This window comes from Vigna unguiculata, chromosome 6 (assembly GCF_004118075.2).
Source record: "Vigna unguiculata cultivar IT97K-499-35 chromosome 6, ASM411807v1, whole genome shotgun sequence".
Taxonomy (NCBI): Eukaryota; Viridiplantae; Streptophyta; class Magnoliopsida; order Fabales; family Fabaceae; genus Vigna; species Vigna unguiculata.
Genome location: NC_040284.1, coordinates 4292965 through 4313496, shown reverse-complemented (window position 1 = coordinate 4313496; position 20532 = coordinate 4292965). Strand labels below are relative to the sequence as shown.

The window sequence follows — 20532 nt, the reverse complement described above, 5'->3', positions numbered from 1 at the left end:
CTCGGACCAAGCCCATCATAAGCATGTTAGAGGATATCCGAGTGTACATCATGAAGAAATGGGCCAGCAATAGAAAAAAAGTTGCAGCTTATAAGGGGTCAATCATGCCAAAGATTCTGGATAGACTTAAACACGAATCAAAATTAGTGAGGCATTGGTTACCAAGGTACACTGATACTTTGATCCTTTTTTTTTGTCCTTTTAAGTTGGTCCTCTGTCATTACAAAATATGTGTATTTTGTGATTGTAATTAGGTGGGCAGGAGATAAGTTGTTTGAAGTTCGCCACACATCAGCACTTGGAGAGCAATTTGTGGTAAACATTGATAAAAGGGAGTGCACGTGCAGGAAATGGAGTGTCAGTGGAATTCCATGCTGTCACGCACTATGTGCAATCAAGTTTTTGAACATTAATGCAGAAGATTTCATTCCAGATTGCTTTAAAAAGTGTACTTATGAACAAACATATGCATCGATTGTTTACCCTATCAATGGTGAACAAGTGTGGGAAGTAACTTCTTATCCAGATGTCATGCCTCCAAAAAAACGTATCATGCCTGGAAGACCTAAGAAGAAGAGAAGATTGGAGCCATGGGAGTTAAAGAAAAATGATACACAAATGTCTAATGGAGGGTTTCGTAAGAGGTGTAGTGTATGCAGGGAACTTGGACACAACAGGAACTATTGTCCTATTCGACCACAGCAGACTGAATCACAACCTGCACCACAATCTGGCCCAACACTTAGTCCATCACAACCTGGCCCAATTGGTGCTTCATCACAATCTGCACCACAATCTGGGCCAGCAGCAGTTGCTCCACCGCAATGTGCTTCATCACAATCTGCTGCATCACAATCTGGGCCACCAACAGTTGCTCCACCACAATCTGCTTCATCAAATTCTGCTCCATCAAAATTTGGGCCAGCAACAATTGCTCCACCAAAATCTGCTTCAACACATTCTGCTCCTCCACAATCTACTCCACCAAGCCAACAAACAGCAGGGCCACCAAATAGGCGCCCAACACGTGCAGTCCAACCAATGAGGACCAAGCTACAAGTAAGAAGGGGACGTCTTTAGAAGACATGTTTTGATAGTGTTGATCCCATTTTGATTTTCTGCATCTGTTGTAATGATCAAACCAATGCCATTACTCTGTGCTGTTTTTTTGTTGATTTTATGCGTGTGCTGTAATGGTCAAACGAATTGATGTTTTGTGGTTTTTTTGGCTCTGTTAAGAGCATGGCTCTGTTATGTATGTTTGCAGTACATTTGTGATCAACACCTATATAACAGTTTGATATTATGTTGTCAAATTTGGTCTGATATAGCAATTTATTTATTCAATTATGATATGGTGTATGAGGCCAAAAGTTTGGGTCTGTTATAACAACACCAAAATTATGTGCTTAAAACAAACTTTCTCATTCAATACACAATCAAAGTTTTACAATGCATTATGGATTTTTCATCAACAACGAAAATAATATTACATTCAATACACAAACAAAACAAACCCCCCAAAATAACACCCTTATCCTATTTTCCAAATTCATGACAGATTTTTCTAAACTAAGAATTTTCATCCTTTGCCCGTACATTTCTTCCATATTCAGCACACTAAGATCCCTTTCTTCATTCTTCGTGACTGAACCAACAATTTCTTCATCTCCACTGAACCAACTAAAGTAATTGCAGCCAACCAATTGTTCAGAACCCCTCTGTCCAAAAACCATACACACAGTCGTCAAATATCTCCTGCTTAACTTAAACGAAAAAAATCAAAGTTCCATGGATCTTACCTTATACTTAGGACATCCCCAGAATTGTTTCCCCCTATTTTTAGGGGTTCTTGCAGTTCTCAAGACAGCTTTCTCACCACAATAGCAAACAACCATTGAACCCAACCTCTTTGACCCACCTCCATGACAAAAATCACTTCGATTTTGCACCCCCAACCCATTGCAGGAGCACGTCGACCATGAATGAGAAGAAGCCATAAACAAACTATTCTCTTCTCTCCTTTCAGTTCCTGCAACCCAAAATGCTAGGGCAAACTACTAGATGTTACTAAATAGGAGAAGACCACGTCATTTGCACTGCTTCTCACAATTAACTGACAGCAAAGCATGTACAAAACTCCAGGTCATCAGCAGTAAACGCCGTTTATGAAGAAATAACGGAATGGGCTTAATTGAATCAATTTTGCAGAATTATGGACCAATTTGAGATTAAAAAAATCTATGGACCTATTTGAGATTTTCCAGCGAAAACATGGACCAAGGGAGTATTTTAGCCTTTCTCAAATATAGAACAAACAAAATTAGGGGTATCGTGGTAGTGCAATATGAAGCACGCAGGCAAGTCACAGAAGAACTCCACAAATTTTCCTTGAAACGTGAATAACTACAAGACTTGTCACCACTCCTTTTGCTCCAAGTTGCTTTGCTTCAAACTTTTGAAATTCAAATGCAATGAAGTTTTGAATGTCATAACCAACATTCACACATGCAACACATTTGCAATCACAACAATCCTTCCATTTTTTTTCTACACCATCAACATTCAGCCTTCAGTGTTGTTGAGACGTTAAGCTGAGACATGAGAAGGCGAAGGCAACCAAAAACCCTAATCCCACTTCGCTTAATTTCGCGGCACAAACCAGACTCAGACGAAAGCATTTCTGGTATTTTTCTGCAATTCAGTCTCAAATCCTATTCTCAGTGCACACACCAATTTGCTTATCCAATCACCTCTTTCTTCATTTACCTCCAGATGAAGACGACGCCGTTTTCCCCAACAATGCGCTTTCCTCAGACACCATCCACAAGGTTCACACCCAAAAATTTTGTTCCAGTTGAATTTCGTTTTCTCTGCACATTTGCAAATGCAATCACTATCACTATTTCGTCTTTTTCTTCTTCTGATTTTTATAGCAAGAATTGCCTCTTGCTGTGCGGCTCGATATTCTAAAAGGTACATTATCTAACTGTTTTAGTTTCAATTAAAGCAGATATGTAGTTAGTTATTAAGGAACTATTTGAACAGGTTTCTCCATAATTTCTGAAAAACATTTCTGGATATGCTTGTCCAATTGAACTTAATTATTAATATTAATGATCAATTCTGAGAAGGGTACTGCTATACAGGAATCAGTGATCGGAATTTGTCTGCGAAAGGCACCAGTTCTTCATTTGAGGCATGTCTTTGGGTGGTTTTTTGGATTAGTTTGTTGTGAATAAAAGGAAATAACTGATGTGTTTATTGGGTTGATCAGAAACCGCTTGAAGATGAGGTTGAGATGCCTGACTTCAACGAGGGAGAGGTTGTTGCCAATTCAACTGATGAAGAAAACAATTCTGCAGACAGGGTACTCTTTAAAGTTCTGATAGAATGTTTTACTTCTCATCTTTCAACCATATATTTATTAGAAAACATCAATTTGGTTGCTCAAATGAAATTGGCATCATTGATGTTATTGTGCGTTAATTAGGTTGGTGCCTGATTTTGGTGTGCGTTGTCAAAAGTCAAAAGACCAAATTTATCCTCTTTGTAAGCTAGAGCTTTACAACATTTCCTCTAGCCACCTTCCATTAGCCTAGCTTCTGTTCTAGTTCACCTTTCACCACTCCAATTACCACTGCTACAAAGGCCTTAAACACTTGTTTCCATTCCATTTTTGCTGCCTATGAAGTTTCTACCTTCCATCACTTGTTCGAGCTCCATCAGAAGGATTTTGTTTACAACTTGTAAATGCCTCTCCCTTGGATCATGCAACTCACATCATAAGCTATGTCCAGTCTGGTGTCAGCTAAGTAAATGTCAGCTAAGTAAATGTTTATTCACAGTAGAACTATCTTTATTCACAGTAGAACAACTAATCATACCTCTTTCTTTGAGAAGATCAATACCATACTTTCTTTGGGAGATAAAGATGTCTTTCTTCAAGTAAGCTACATCAGTCCCAAGGAAGTATTTCAATTTTCCTAGATCCTTCATTTCAAATTGGATGGGAAGCTTTTCTTTTAGAACTTGTTTCTCGTGTTCATCATCTCCTGCAACAATCATATCATTAACATACACCAAGAGTAGTGTAAGCTTACCTTTTGGGGAATGCTTTGATGAACAAGGTATGGTCACCTTGACTCTGTTGATACCCCATGGAGATCATAACCTGATTGAGTCTACCAATCCAAGCATGAGAAGACTGCTTGAGCCCATACAAAACTTTCTTCAACCTACATACTTTATTCCCTTCTTCATTAGGCTTAAAACCTGAGGCAATTTCCATATAGACTTCTTCCTTTAATTGTCCATGCAGGAAAGCATTTTTCACATCAAACTATTGGAACTCTGAACCAAAATAAGCTGCCAATGAGAGAATGATTCTAACTGTATGCAGACAAAACAACTATGATGACTCAGAGTAAATACATCAGAGATTTGCTACACAAGACAAAGATGGAAGAAGCCCAACCAATTTCTTCACTGATGGCCTCTTCTTGCAAACTATCTAAATATGGATCAAAAGTTTTCTCTAGCCCAACCTTATATAGATATGTTGTTGAGTCTCTTCAATATGCTACTCTCACAAAGTTGGACATCAGTTATGCAATTAATAAGGTTTGCTAATTCATGGCAAATCCTCTTCTTACTCATTGGACAATTGTTAAAAGACTTCTTTGGTATCTTAAAGGTACTATTTCCTATGACTTACATTTGCAACCTACTGCTAATGATAAGTTCATTTCCACAACAGCCATTGTGATGTTGAGTAGGCATTAGATGTTGATGATAGAATATCAACGTCTGGTTTCCTAGTGGTCTCACAATCAACAAATTATGGCTAGATCAAGCATAAAAGTTGAATATCGCAGCCTTGCTCAATCTTTAGCTGAAGTTTAATGAATTCAAGATCTCCTTAAAGAACTCTCTATTTCTTTTGCTATGTCTATCATGATGTGTTACAATCAAAGTGCTGTGGCCATAACACACAAACCAGTTTTTCACTCTTAAACAAAGCATATGGAGATTGACTTCTTTTGTGTTCATGATCAAGTTCTCACAGAGCAACTAGAAGTTTGTCACATTCCAAACCTCGATCAATGGGCCGATGCTCTCACCAAGTCGTTGTCCTCTAGTCTCTTTGAGCTTTTATGTTCCAAACTCAATGTCGGGAACTTTGTTTGTAAAACTCCCTCACCTTGAGTTTGAGGGGGGTATAAGAGAGATGTAATAACATTCGGTTATTCAACGGGATGTTAGTTTTCTATTTTTTCTGTTTTCCTCTCTTTTTCTGTTTTGAGATGCAACACTATAGGCTCTTTGACCTATATATACCTTCTCTGTACTCTTTGTTGATATGAAAATAAAGAATATAGTTTCAGTTTTATGATTATCTTTCTATACCATACTCTTGTTTAATATATACTATACCAAACTATCATTGACCAACTAAATGCATATTCAAGAACAATGAGTATAATTTCCTTAATTTGTGATCTTGTATGATTGACGGTGTTAATGTGTATCTTCCAGGAGCTAATTTGACTGTTCATTCTTTATTTTTTATTTTTTTCTTATTAAAGGATAACACTGCCGTAACAGCCCTGCAGCTTCGCAAGTATGGTCCACAATCTATCAGAAACAAACACATTAGAGATATGACCAGAATTTCTGAAGCATCGCTACATTACAAAGGAAGCGTCTCAGGATCTCATGTGACCTGCCCCAAAGCAAATATATCTGGTATGCGTTTGAAACAGAATACAATTTTTTCTGAACTAGACCATTTTCCAAAGAGATTCATCCGTATACTGGGCTACTAGTTTCAGGTTTTTGCAATACCATTCGGCATTTATTCTGTTCTCCTTGCTACATCTCATTTGGGTAAAATAAAGTGTGCATGAACAAAGGACTTCTATTGTTAGGGAATATTCTATCAGAAAGAAGTTGAATTTATGAGTTCTCCTTACTCCTAACCTGTAACTGATATGAGAGAACTGCAGTTTAGTTTAGGCCACTGGTTGTTACATTATATAGGTTCTGTGCTACTATGAGCATCCATAGGGAGAACTATTAGAGGGTAGTTTTACTCGTGTTTTTCACTGTACATCAGTTGTATGATAGTTTATTTTCTTTTCCTCTGTACAGCAGTAGTTTGTCAGTGTCTTTTTGGTGTGTAAGTACAACTAACTAACTGACTAGAGTATTATTAGTATATTATGTGTAATTACAACTGACTAATTGATAGTTAGTTACAGTGTATTTCTTTCTGTTACAGTTTAGGTTTTGTTTCTAAGCTGTCATCTTACTAATAGTTAGAATTTGTTTTTCTTCTGTTACTGCTAAGGAACTGTATTCCTTAAGGATTCAATACAATAGTGCTTCAGATATTGTCTTTATTTCTTCTCATCTATTCTGTCTCTCTGTTCTTATCACCAGGCTGGAACTGCTTGTCACATTATATAGATTCTGGGCATCCGTATGGAGAACTAACTGAAATTTTAACGTGTTTGTTGTTTTGGTTTTTTTTTTATCTGGGCCATGAGTTTGTTGTTTTCCTTGCAATAGTTTTACTATATAGAGCAGTTTTTGATGACCTTTATCCCCCTTGTGGGCTTATCTTTAGTATAATTGCAACAGCTCTAATTATCAAATCAGAATATGAATTTGTGTAGTCTAATTTTTTATGTTCCTTTAGAAATACCTTGTATGGATTTGGAATCTTGTTGACTATTCATTTGGAAGTGGTACATGGAAATGTAATCTGTATCATGTATGGGCTTGAATTATTTTTTGTACTTTTTTCACTATTTATTCATGTGTTTTCTTAGAACGGAGTTCATAACGTTTCATGTAATACATCATAATGTTTCATGATGATTTTCTTTTTGTTGAAAATACTCATTTGATAGATAAATGATTTTTTTTGTACTATCTAGATGCATCCTAATGTTGGTGGACTACTGTGGAGATAATTGTTGTTCCCTAAAGAAGTTTTTTCTCTTTGTTGGTGTTGTAGTATTGTTATCTAGCTTTAAGTTTGTGTCTCCTGGATTACAATACAACTGTTCAATTCTTGATGGTTAATTAATACCTGAAGTATTATTTCAAGTTGATAGCAGTTGCACGGATTTGGAAAGCTAAACCAAAATTTTTATTGGCATCAGGGTCACGTAAATGTGGGGGCATTGGTCCTTCAGTCCCCCAGATCGACAGCTTGCCTGAAATTTTGAAAGCGGTTGATCCTAGGAGTTCTGGAAATTTAGAGGAAAATCATCTTGAAGATGACGACAAAATTGAAGTAAATTCAGACACTGAGCCTGATGAAACAGAAGTTTTTCCGCATGAGTTTAATCTCACCTCAGTGAATGGGGTCTTTAATAACCTCCAAGATAAAGCCAATCAGGTGGGTAGAAATTTTGAAATGCTTCCGGTACTCTTAGACCTATCCATTGATTTGTTTCCCGTATGAGGTCTTTCTTGCATCCATATTCCAATATTTTCTGAATGATCCTTAAAGAAGAGGAAATTTAGTGCAGCTTTTGCAGAAAAGTAGTAGACCCCACTTAAAAGAGACAGCTGTTGACAGTGAAGATTTCTCAGAGCCCGTGGAAAGTGGATCATCAAGTGACAATGAGGTATATAACTATATATGCACTATGACTTTACTTTTTAGTTTAGTGTCATGACTTGCAGTTAGGATATAAGGAGAAGGGGAGTTGGTTAAGATAGTCAGATTAATGAGTTAACTGAGATACTTAGAATATTTATGAATTGGTTAGTTATTTAGAAGGGTTAGTTAGATATGAATACGTTAAGAAGGATAAAAAATATCCAGAGTTGTTATTCTGAGTTAAGCATGAGCTCTTTGTTTCTCCTGATTGTTAGATATTGTTAGAAATTGTTAGTCACAATATCTTATGTTATTTACCATATTATGTGTATTTGGGCTTAGTCCATATTTCCCTGTATTATTCTTCATTATAAATACATTACCCTATGGGTATTTTCTACACAAGGGGAATTAACCTTATACCTAGTCTTTCATTACTTTGACACTGTATAAAAGAAAGAAGCATAAGCTCTTTGTTGAAGGGGAAACCCATGTAGGAGAGGGGATTGATATATGTTCATTTATTGATCGAGCACTAGCTCTTTGTAAAAGGAGAAACCCTTGAAGGAGACAAAGAGTTCTCTTCTTTTTCTTGTTTTTTTCTTTCTCATTTCAGTTCGTGGTTCCTAACACTTGCTGTACATCTACTTATTTTTACAGGCAAGTTATCAACAAATAAAAAATGCCTTCCCTGTAAAGAAAATGCAGTCCATGACAGAGCTATTTCTGGAAGCTCTTGGGACATCCTCTGTTATTATTGAAGGGATTCATGTTGGAGCTCATAATTCATTGAGGTATGAAATAGTAGTAGCTTCCTGGAACTTTTATGCAACTAAATATGAATTTGTATTAATTCTGAATTCAATGTCTGGTTATCTTGCCAAATTCTGCAGTGATGGATTATCTGGAAAACTACAGCAGATGATGCTAAAAGAAAAAGAAACAGACATGGACTTCTGGAAAAAGTTAAAAACTGGAGCTAGGCCAGATAGTAAAACTTTTGATTTTACTTTCTCTGCATTTTCCATTCTTATCTAAGTAAAACACCATTTAAGACTTATTTCATTACTGAAACAATCATTTGGTAATAGTATTTCATTTTTGATCCTTTTTGAAGCAGAGGGGAGGAGGGGGGGGGGTGCATAAAGTAGAACATGAACCCCTGATTTTACACAGGTGTGTATGCTTCTTTGTTTTGCTGATAATGAAAATAATTCCCAGGTGAACTTGGCTGCTTTGATGTAAAAATCCTTTCAAGATACCACGAAGGAAAGCTGACTGTTTGTCACTGCTCATTTGGCAAGTGCAGAGAGGTGAGGTGAAGTTTTAAAAATCAACTTATTTTAACATAACTTTGATCTCCATATGTTGTTTTAGATTCTTATATTATTGTGATAGGCCAAATTGTGGTAGGTCTTTGAAGGTCTATTATAGAAACTGGATCAGAAACATACGAAGGATGAGGTTTACAGAAAGGCTGAATAGTGTATATTTCCAAAGTGGAAGATATTACAGAAATGAATAACCCTTGTTCTTCAACGGATCAGTATCCTCCCAACATATATGTTGTAAGTAGGATATTATATGCATTACTAGAAGTTAGTAGACTATTAAACGTATTACTAGAAGCTAACTAGAAGCTAATAGAAGATTCTAGAAATCTCCTTGTAATTATTATTTTAGGGTTAGAGTTGTCTATATATAGAGACTAATGTACTGTTTCAAATGAACCAATTGAATACAAATCTTATTTCTTTTATATTAATTCTTTCTAGTTGGTATTAGAGCTCCTGATCTTGGGAGCCTTGCTTCCACATTTCTTCTTTACCGTCTTAGTTACAGTTCCTTTTAGAGTTGCTTAAAGTGCACCCATTTCCTTTAAAATATTGGGATTGCCTAAAGTGCACCTAACTCGTGGTTTTATCCACACTGTTGTCCACTGGAGTTGTTGCCATACCTTCGTCGGACCTCGCCGGACCTTCATTGGATCTTCGTCGGAGCTTCATTGGATCTTCGTCGGAGCTATTGTCGAACCCTCACTGGAGTTGTTGTCGTTGTCGCCACCACTGCCACATTTAGAGCTTTTTTGTCTTATTGTTCTCGTTTAATTAAGAGGGGGCTAAGGAATCCTATTATTTACCTAAGCATGGGAGTTCTTATACATGCTCTACGTGTTGAAATTGAACGCTTGAAACCTCTTATACAGTCTATCAGTAAGTCACCTTCTGGTACTAGCTCTCTAGCTATGACCGATAAAAACTTCAATTCACCTTTTAATGTTTCTAAAACTCTATGTAAGGACTCTTGGGTTCTCGACTCTGGTGCCACAGACCATATGACCCCTCATTCATCTCTCTTAACATCATATGTTTCTCTTTTTGGAAACTACATTACTGTTGCCAATGGGACTCATAGACCAATAACTGGATGTGGTAATGTTTCCCTTTTGCATCCTTGAATCTTAAAGATGTTCTTTATGTTCCAAACATTTCTAATAATCTTATTTCTGTTAATAAACTTACCCATGACCTAAAGTGTTTTATAACCTTCTTTCCCACTCATTTTGTTTTCCAGGATCTTGTCATGGGGAGGACGATTGGAACTGATAAGGAATAGGGGGGTTGTATTGTTTTAACAACTTGGGAACTAAAGATAGTATTACTGCCCATACAGGTACCTCTTGTCTCCAATCTTGCACTACTTTTGAGTCCTCTCAAATTTGGCTTCTCCATTGTCGCTAGGACATCCCTCCTTTCCCGTTCTAACGTTCATGTTCCCTTCCTTATTTTCCAAATGGGATGTCAATTAAACGTTTATGCTCTAATTATGGGTGGGAATATGTAAATCATGACATGTCTAAACTCCTTGAATATTAATTGTGAACCTGACTTTGATGACTTGCCCTTGCCTTGAGAAAAGGAGCTCGGTCTTGTACCAAGTATCTAATTTCTCATTTTGTGACTACTAAAAACCTATCTATGCAGCACCAAAGTTTCCTCTCTGCCATTGATACAATTAGAGTCCCTACTTCAGTTGAGGAAACATTAATGTTGTTTTTGGTGCATGAGATGGATTTGTGCAGATGGATGCAAAGCCAAGAAATGAAGAGAATGCACGAAAAGCGATGAACAAAAAGGTAATGAAAAACGAAAAATGAGACATAATTTTCTTTGCTAACTTTTTTCACAATAATAGCAAAGATTCGCAAAGAAACTTGCTGAAATATAATAAAATGTTAATAAAAATTTACAATTACCATATTTCTACTTTGTTTGCAGCAGGATAAACTTATTTCACATAATATCCATAAATATAAAATAAATATAACTAATAAAATAGTATAATATAATAAAATAAAAAAAAACAATTATTATTATTTACACAAAAATAATATAATTACAAGATAATAAAAATAATAACTAATTATATTTTTGTAATTTTAAATATAACTTAAACATTATTGTAAGATAATGTATAAAAACAAATCGATTCATTATATATATATATATATAACCGAATCTATTCATTATATGTATAATAATTATTTCGTTTTATTGTAAATATATATAATAGTTAAATATTAATTATATGTATGTTATAATAATAATAATTATATATATATATATTATATAATAATAATTATTATAAAATACATATAATTAATATATAATTGTTATATATATATATATATATATATATATATATATATAAAATTATTATTATAATATACATATGATTAATATATATAACTTTTTTTTTTAATAATAATAATAATGATAATAATAATATTATTATTATTATTATTAGTGAGAAAAACAAATTAAAATAATTGTGGTTTTGTAATATGTTATATGTAAAGTTTTTTAAATGAATTAAATATATAAAATCAAATAAATTTAAATAGAAGTAGAGATATTTTTTGTTTGTTAAATTAAATAGTGTATATTATAAATTATTTCAAGTTATCATTGAAAATATTTATAAAGTGTTTCAAGTTATTAATGATACTATTAATAAGTTATATTTTTCTAATTCTAAATAATAATTTTAATTTTATTTAAACATCATTTTTTTTATTTACATTATATTTATTATGAAGGGTAAAGTAGTAATCATACAATTTAATCTATCAAAAATAAAAATTTATTAAGTTTTATCAATAACATCATACATAAATTCTCACAAACTTTCCACTCACATCCACTTAAATCACACTATCTCTCCCTTAATCCAAACACCCTCATCCTCACCTTCAAATCAATGCAAATCCACTCTCTCAAATCCACACCCCAATCCAAACACAACATAAAGGATGAGAATTGGGTTCTAGCCGTGAATGAAGAGATAAGTGCCTTAGAAATAAACCAAACATGGGAAATTGTTAATAGGCAACTGCATAAAAATGCATATGAATGCCTTAGAAAAGAACCAAACATGAGAAATTGTTAACAGGCCACTGGATAAAAATGCAGTAGAATGTAGATGGGTTTATAATGTAAAGTATAAATCTGATGGTACATTAAAACATTACAAAGCAAGGTTAGTAGATAAAGGATTTACTTAGGCTTATGGTGTTGATTATGAGACATTTGCTCTAGTGACAAAGATGAATACAATTAGAATCATTCTCTCGTTGGTTGCTTACTTTGGTTGGGAATTACAACAATTTTGTGTGAAAAATGATTTCTTGCATGGACAATTAGACTAAGATTTCTATATAGAAATTCCTCCAAGTTTTAGGCCTATTGAAGAAGGGAGTAAAGTATGTAAGTTGAAGAAAGGCTTGTATGGACTAAAGCAGTCACCTTGTACTTGGTTTGGTTGACTCACTCATGTTGTGATCTTCATGGGCTATCGTCATAGTTAGGGTGACCATACCTTGTTCATCAAGCATTCCCTAAAAGGTAAACTTACACTACTTTAAGTCTAGGTTGATGATATGATTGTTGGAGGAGATGATGAACAATAGAAACAAACATTGAAAGAAAAACTTGTTGCTCAATTTGAAATGAAAGATCCAGGAAAGTTGAAGTACTTCCTCAAGATAGAAGTAGCTTACTCTAAGAAAGACATCTTTATCTCCCAAAGAAAGTATGTTCTTGATCTTCTCAAAGAAATATGTATGATTGATTGCAAGACCACTGAAGTTCCTATAGAACAAAACCATAAAATTGGGAGTGAGGAAGGAAGTTTTTCTGTTAATAAAGGCCAATATCAAAGACTTGTTGGAAGCTCATTTACTTAGCTTACACTAGATCAGATATAGCCTATGCAGTGAGTGTCGTCATTCAGTTCATGCATGATCCAAAGGAGAGATATTTACAAGCTGTAAACAAAATCATTCAATATTTGAAGACAAGTCTGGGAAGGGGATTATTGTTCAAGAGAAATGTAAAATTAAAAATGGAAGTGTATACTAATGCAGATTACGCTGGGTTTGTCACATATAGGAAATCTACCACATGATATTGCATGTTCTTGGGTGGAAATTTGATGACTTGGAGAAGTAAGAAACAAAATGTTGTTACAAGGTCTATGCAGAGGCTGAGTTTTGAGTTATTGCATAAGGGGTGTGTGAAGAACCTATGATCCATTATTGTGATAATAAGTCAGCTATTAGCATTGCTCAAAATCCAATTTAGCATAAAAGGACCAAACACATAGATATAGGCCGACACTTTATTAAAGGGAAACTGTATAGTGGTCTTATCATTACTTCTTATGTCCCTTTTGGGCTTCAACTAGCAGATTTGTTTACATAGGGTCTTCCTACTTGAACGATTTCATGATCTCACATGCAAGCTAGGAATGATAGATATCCATTCACCAGCTTGAGGGGAAGTGTTTTAAGTAGGCTATTAAATGTATTACTAGAAGTTGGTGGAATATTAAATGTATTATGAGAAGCTAATAGAAGATTCTAGAAATCTCCTTGTAATTATTACTTTAGGGTTAGAGTTGTTATATATAGAGACTAATGTATTGTTTCAAATCAACCAATTGAATAAAAGTCTTATTTCTTTTATATTAATTCTTTCTAGTAATTGTTACATGTGGCATCAATTGTTCTGCGACGAAGGCCAATTGGGCTGAATCACAATCCAATCGTGGTGTTTGAGCTGTTACACCTTTAAGTAAAAAGAGTTGTATCATAACTAATAGTTATAGCTTTTAGCCTAGTGGTAAGCTCTTGATCCAACAATTGATATCAGAGCCAAGGTCATGAGTTCGATTCTCGGTGGACAATTGTTAAAGGGGAGATTGTATAACTAATAGCTGTAGCTAAGTTTACAGAAAGGCTAAACAATGTATATTTCCAAAGTGGAAGATATTACATAAACGAATAACCCTAGTTCTTCAACGGATCAATCCTGCCATCATATATTTTCTCATGCCCCCGTTTCTCTCCCCCAGGGGTATTTTTACACAAATCTCTTATTGTCAATTATAGATTGATACGATAATCTTGGAAAATATTAAAAAAGATAGTCTTGTTATATTATAACCGAAAATTTGGAGATAAAAGATGATTAAGTCAGTTTTTCAGTATTCTCAATATCAACTGATTTAATCTACAAACCAAATATTGTAAATACGAGAATAGTCCAAAAGTCATGGACACTTGAATGCTCTAGTTTGAGGCCTAAACTTTGAATTGGAACAATAACTAATTCCTAATATTTGTAACTACATCAAAAGCTCTATTTCCATTTCCCTTATTTTTTCTCTCATAAAACCTTTGTTATAGGAGTCCGCGACATATGAGTTTATGTCAGATAACAAGATAGAATGCAGTTATAATTTATTACAAGACAGTTCTGTTTTTACATGCCACAGTAACCCGTCATTTCTACATGTGCACTTATTACTTAGTGTCAGAAGAGTGCAGTAGCCGTTTAATATTATTTGGCAGTTACTTTATTAGTGTTAGATATTGTTTAAATATTGTTTGATATTATTAAGATATTGTTAGATATTGTTAATCACAATATCAAACAATATCTTCTATTTACTGATTTATTTTCAGTTACTCTTTTTTAACTGTACCTCTTTCTACTATAAATAGATTACCCTATGTGTGCTTTATACACAAGGGAGATTAATCTCAAATTCTATTTTCTTTATTCTCAACAATTAGATAGTTGATATTTGTATGTCTTTGTGTAAGAATTTGCATGTATGTTTAAAAAGGGACTCTGTTAGGCTAAGGCCAGTGTTTATGGGATTGTGCTCTAGTTATATTTCAATCCAGAATTGTTATTGATAAAATTATCCTATTTGTATATGCAATCTCTTGAGTCTAACATATATCCACTAAAGTTTATACTTTATTCTCAGTATAAGGTTTGGATGTCCTAAAAGGGTGACCAATCTGATAATTTTATTAATAGATATTTGCATTTAAAAAACTTCATTTTTCTTTAAATACTTGTTGGCATTTAGATTTTTAGTTTTATTAATTACATTTATTAATTGTTTAAAATTTCAAGTAGCTGTGCCTGAATGATTTCCTGATTGTCAATCTATTTTATTTCATTAAGGTAATTAAGAAAAAAGATGGTAATGACTGCCTCACTAATTCCTGCCATTTATGAATAGTTTGTATGGTGGAAAAACTCCCAACGTCTATATTCGTTGGATTCAAATCCTGGTGGGATAAGGATTTCGTTGTTGCTGTTACGTAAAAAAAACATGTTACTTGTAGAGGTAGAATATGACAATGTGCTCTTGGAAAAGCTAGAATTAGCTGTTATTCTATTTGATTTATTTTGCTTCACTTGAGCACATAATGTGACAGGATCACTTTATTTGAAATGGAATGATAACCTGCATTTCAGACATATCCAATATTTAATGCTGATCAGAAAATTGATCGAAGGTGATTGATTATTTTTGCAGAATTTTCTGTTACAAGATAATTCTGAAGGAATGGGGTTTGGTGGCAGCAAAAGCAGCCAAAGAACCATTATCTTTAGCCCAAGGGTTTGCAACAATGTTGACCTTGTAGTTGGGAATGTGATCCGAATTCACCCTCCATGGTAAGATTGTAGAGTTTTCAATTTCTTTAGTTATTGTTGAATATGGAAAACCATAAACAAAATATAACGTTAAATATGTTTTTAGATCCTAAATTTTGATGCAAAATTCGAAGTCATTCTTGTCTTAAACTTTGATAGAATTTGATTTCCAAAATTTTAAAATGAATAGTTAGTCCTCCTGAACAAACTGTGTTAAGTTTTTTGGGCATGTCAAACAACATTTCAAGTTAGCATTTGAGCTGTTTACACCATTTGATACTTTTTAACTCAAATGTCAACTTGGAACACCGCTTACCACTCTAAACAATCAACGTCATTGTGTTAAGAGGATTATATCCATTCGTTTTTTAAGTATGAAGACCAAATGTATCCAAGATTTAAGATGAGAAATTTCAATTTCATATCCAAGTTTAGGAATTACAAACACATTTAAACCAAAAATAAATTCTGAAAAGTATTGTTCATCATTTTTTACTGTCCACAAAGAGGAGGTATATATATATATATATATATATATATATATATATATATATATATTCAAGGTTGTCATACTCGAGAGAGTTTAACAAACTCGGATTGTAAACTCTAAAGAGTTCACTTTAAAAAAATCATTTATTGATGAGTTAACAAATTAAAGTTTGTGCGAATTCATCGAGTTCAATCTTGAGTCTACTGAGTTTACAGAAAAAATGAGTTTGCTTTCGAGTTAAAAAAGAAGTTATTAGTAAAAACATAAACTCACACATTTAAGGAATTAAAGTTTGATAACCATGTGTGTATATATATATATATAACAGAGCACTAGCTAGGTGTCATGCATACAAAATGTGTCAGCCATTCCTAATAGAATGCACAAAATAATATAACAAAAAATGCAACACGTAAACAAAATAAAACAGATAAAATCAGAGAATCAGAACAAAAATATATTCCTTGATATTCCCTAACAGTTCCCCTCAAACTTAAGGTTATGGAAAACATTGAGTTTGTCACGCAGAGGACAAAAACAACTTTGAGAGAGTTTGGTGAGGTGATCAACAACTTGATCAATAGCAGGGATGTGAGGGACAATTAAATACTGATTATGGACTTTCTCACGAACAAAGAAGTCCTCAAGCTCCATATACTTTGTGCGACAATGCAAAAAGGATTATGGCTGAGAGCAACAATGCTTTGCTTATCAAAGAGAATTACTAGTGTAGTACAACTGATGTGGAGTTCCTTGAGAAGTGAATGCAGCCTAAGAATTTCAGAGCAAAACTTCTGTATTCAGCCTCAAACATTGGAACGAGCAACCAAAGTTTCCTTTCTAGACCACTAGGAAACCAAATTAGGTCTAAAAAAATACAAAGAATCAGAGGTGGACCGATGATCATCTATATCCAAAGCCCAATCAATATCACCGTATGCATGTAAAATGTAACAACCATTAGAGAGTTGCAGGGCGAAGTTGTAGACCATGAGAAAGAGCCTTTTAAGCAGCGGAGTATACGTTTGACCACTTTCTAGTGTTCTAAGAAAGGTTGAGCCATGAATTGATGGACCTTGTTCACACTGTAACTGATTCCAGTCCTTGTAATAGCCACATATTGTAAAGCACTAACAAGGGAACGATAAAGAACAAGATCATCCATGTAACCAGAACCAAGTTTAGACAGTTTAAGTCCTCCTTGAAAAGGAGTAGATATACCTTTTGCACCAATCATGCCAACTTTATCAAGAAGGTCCCAGATATATTTTTCTTGAGATAAAATTAGAAGCCATTAAGAACCATTTGACCTCAGTGCCAAGGAAATAATCAATATCACCAAGTTGTTTTAGAGCAAACACAAAGTACAATTTGCAAAGTTTGTAGCAGAGAAGAAGAACATGTCAAAATGATATCATCAACGTATATAAGAACATAGATACATCTTTCAACAGAGTTAAAGACCAGTAATCATCACATTTGCTTTGAACAAATCCAAACCATAAGAGTGGAAGTGAGTCACTCATACCAGACTCTCGAAACCTGTTTCAAACCATAAATGGTTTTATGAAGTTTGCACACTAAACTGGAATCTGGGTTCTCAAAGCCAGGGGGCAAATCCATGTAGACTCTTCTTGGACAATACCATTCAAGAAGGCATTATTAACATCAATTTGTTGAATATACCACTGATTTGTAAAGAGTGAGAATGATGTAACGGGAGAAAATGTCTCTAAATAATCACAGCCAAATTTCTTATGTATATTTATTGTAAGTACCATCAACATTTATTTTAACATGAAAGATCCTTTTGCACCCAATATATGTGTGGCCAGGAGGAAGAGAAGTGAGGTTATTAGCCATCTATGCATCATTCTTATCGTGCATGGCTTGCCACCAAATAGGAGAGAACAAGACTTCTTGATAGTTAGTTGGTTCAGGAAGGGTAGGAAATTGTTTAGGCTTAACAATCCCAAAATGTGGAACGAGTTTGCATGGTATGAGTGGAAAAAGTAGATGGAAAAGGATGTTCAACTTGGTGAATAAATTGAGTGGACCAAGAACCTGTAGTATCAGTTGGAAGAGATGAGACAAGAGGTAAAACAATAGTAGATGAAGGGGTAGCATGCTAAATGGGAGAGTGATCATTAAATGGGAGAATGATCATTAATAGAAGGAAGCATTACAAGTGGAATGGAGCGAGAATGAGATACCAATGGTGTGGAGGAAACTGTGTTGTAAACCAAAGGAAAGGTATTTTCCTCAAATAAAACATCTTTGGAGATAAAATGTTTGTCATTGAAATCAAGACATTGTAGAATTGACGACTTAGGAGAGACAACTGAGGAGAGACAACTAGGTAAAGTGAGGAAGGAGAGGTGAACCAAGAGAGCCTTTTAATAAAACAAAATGATCAGCCTAGGATTTAACAAAATAAATAGAGGGATGAAATTCTAGTTTGTTGTTGATGAATGAGATGAAAGACTCGTATTCAACGGGAGACCTTCAAAGATGGAGTATGCAGTTGTTCATATTCAAGGACAGGATCACCGATGGAGTTGAGGGTATTGACAAGAGTTTTAATGTGGAGGGGAAACGCATTAATCGATTTTTCTCCTTTCTTCAAGGTGCGCAACTCATTTCTCAATTGTCGAGCTTTGGCTCTGGTTTGTGAGTTAAAATGAGAATGAATTTTGTCCCAGAGTTGAAAGGAGTGTTTGCATCCAATAACACAAGTTAAGAAGGCAACCGATGAAAACGACTGCAACAACAAGAGTAGTTGGTCTTGAGTCTCCCAAGCACCGAACTCAAGATTTTCAATTGCAGATTTGCGATAAGATGACAGAAACTGAAGGAGAATCTAATGATTTACCACCTTGCGGCGGGGATGGTAGGCTTTGATGACTGATTCAACCAGCTGTTTCAAGAGGAGGAAATTGGTGTCTGAGAGCTTCTCTAATAGTGTAGACTTGGGTTCGGAAATAGTCCCCATGAAACAAAGATAGCAACAAAAAAATAACGACAGGATCTCGAAAAAGAATTCAACGATACCTTGTTGAATATTAAATCTAGAAATAAAATATATTCTGAAAGTATTGTCTATCATTTTTATTGCCCACAAAGAAAAAGTTCGTGGGGTATATATACACACACACACACACATATATATATATATATATATATATATATATATATATATATATATATATATATATATATATATATATATATATATATATATATATATATATATATATATATATATATATATATATATATAACATGCGTCATCCATTCCTAACAGAACGCACAAAGCTATATAACAGAACATGCAACACGTATACAAAACAGAACTGAGACAAAATCAGAGAACAAAAACAGAAAGATATTCCCGAACAGTTGTTGAATTGAACTGTGCTTAATTTTGACTTGGCATGAACTGCTTGTGTTGTTTCTTGATCTCTGATATGGTTTTGGTTTTGACAGGAAGGAAGTTCAAGTGGGAAATGATAATATTATCCTGTGCACTTATTTCTCATAAATTTAATGTCCACTTTTAATTCATTTTATAGAGAATTAATAATGTATTACGACAAATGTTAATTGTATAGAAAGTTTAAAAGAAATTAAAAATCAAAAACTTGATCATATGTATCAAATTATAGAATTTCAAATTTTCTCATCTCTTTTCGTTTGTTCGAGGTGTCACTAGCTCTACTAGCGCTAGGGCGTTAATAGTGTAAAATTATTGTCTAATTCATATATAACAAAAGTGCAATATATATTATTTTCAAAATGTACTAGAATATAAGTGATTTAATCACCTTTTATTATTTTTAAATTTTAACAAAACTTTGCATATTCATGATGATATTTATAACTTATATGTTGGATTTGCAAAATTTACTTAATAGAAAGGTATTGATTTTGTAGTAGATATTAAATTATCTCATTTGAAATTTAAGAATTTAAATTTTGAACATGTAGGGATTTTAAATCAAAGTGCTTTAAATTTTTAGAATTTTAAAAATTCTTCATCCAAATACATGATAATGTATCTGTGAGGATGAAGAACAACTTTATTAAGGTTACTAGAATAATTTAATCTCTTCTCATGTATACATATTGATAGGGAAAACAACATATTTAAAAAGTTTTAAAAGCATAGTTATTAAAGGTAAAATATACTTTTTATTTTTAAATCAGTACATGTATTAGATAATTTTTGGAGTAAAATATTTTCTCGAATTATACTTACAATTTTTTTCATCATTTTTGTTAGATATAGTTAGTTATAATATCTTATTATATTATGTGTATTTGGACTTGGTCCATATTTTTTAATATTATTGTTTATTATAAATATAGTACTTTGTGTGTATTTTTTACAAAAGGAAAATTAATTC

General features: G+C 33.7%; 2 protein-coding genes across 16 annotated transcripts; one reads left to right on the top strand and one right to left on the bottom strand.

Annotated features, from left to right (window-relative positions):
* Positions 1-1427: 1427 nt before the first annotated feature.
* LOC114186746 lies at positions 1428-2073 on the bottom strand. The gene is made up of 2 exons (XM_028074742.1): positions 1803-2073; positions 1428-1721 (listed from the first exon to the last, which is right to left on the bottom strand). The coding sequence occupies exons 1-2, from the start codon at positions 1998-2000 to the stop codon at positions 1458-1460; spliced, it is 462 nt and encodes a 153-aa protein (XP_027930543.1). The 5' UTR covers positions 2001-2073; the 3' UTR covers positions 1428-1457.
* Positions 2074-2333: 260 nt separating this feature from the next.
* Positions 2334-19776, top strand: LOC114186532. Of its 15 annotated transcripts, none has more exons than XR_003605097.1 (16): positions 2334-2686; positions 2776-2831; positions 2937-2976; positions 3150-3199; positions 3278-3370; positions 5589-5748; positions 7173-7411; positions 7545-7643; positions 8279-8412; positions 8512-8609; positions 8840-8936; positions 9017-9186; positions 10193-10291; positions 10603-10754; positions 15518-15657; positions 19613-19635. XR_003605097.1 is itself a non-coding variant. In XM_028074459.1 (13 exons), exons 1-13 carry the CDS (start codon positions 2602-2604, stop codon positions 19665-19667), a joined length of 1341 nt encoding a protein of 446 aa, XP_027930260.1. In that variant the 5' UTR covers positions 2334-2601; the 3' UTR covers positions 19668-19776. The 15 variants fall into 15 exon arrangements, 7 of the variants coding, with proteins under 7 accessions (XP_027930260.1, XP_027930264.1, XP_027930262.1 ...); XR_003605104.1 differs by having other exon boundaries at positions 8840-8931; positions 19613-19634; XR_003605098.1 differs by having other exon boundaries at positions 10701-10754; positions 19613-19634.
* Positions 19777-20532: the final 756 nt, after the last annotated feature.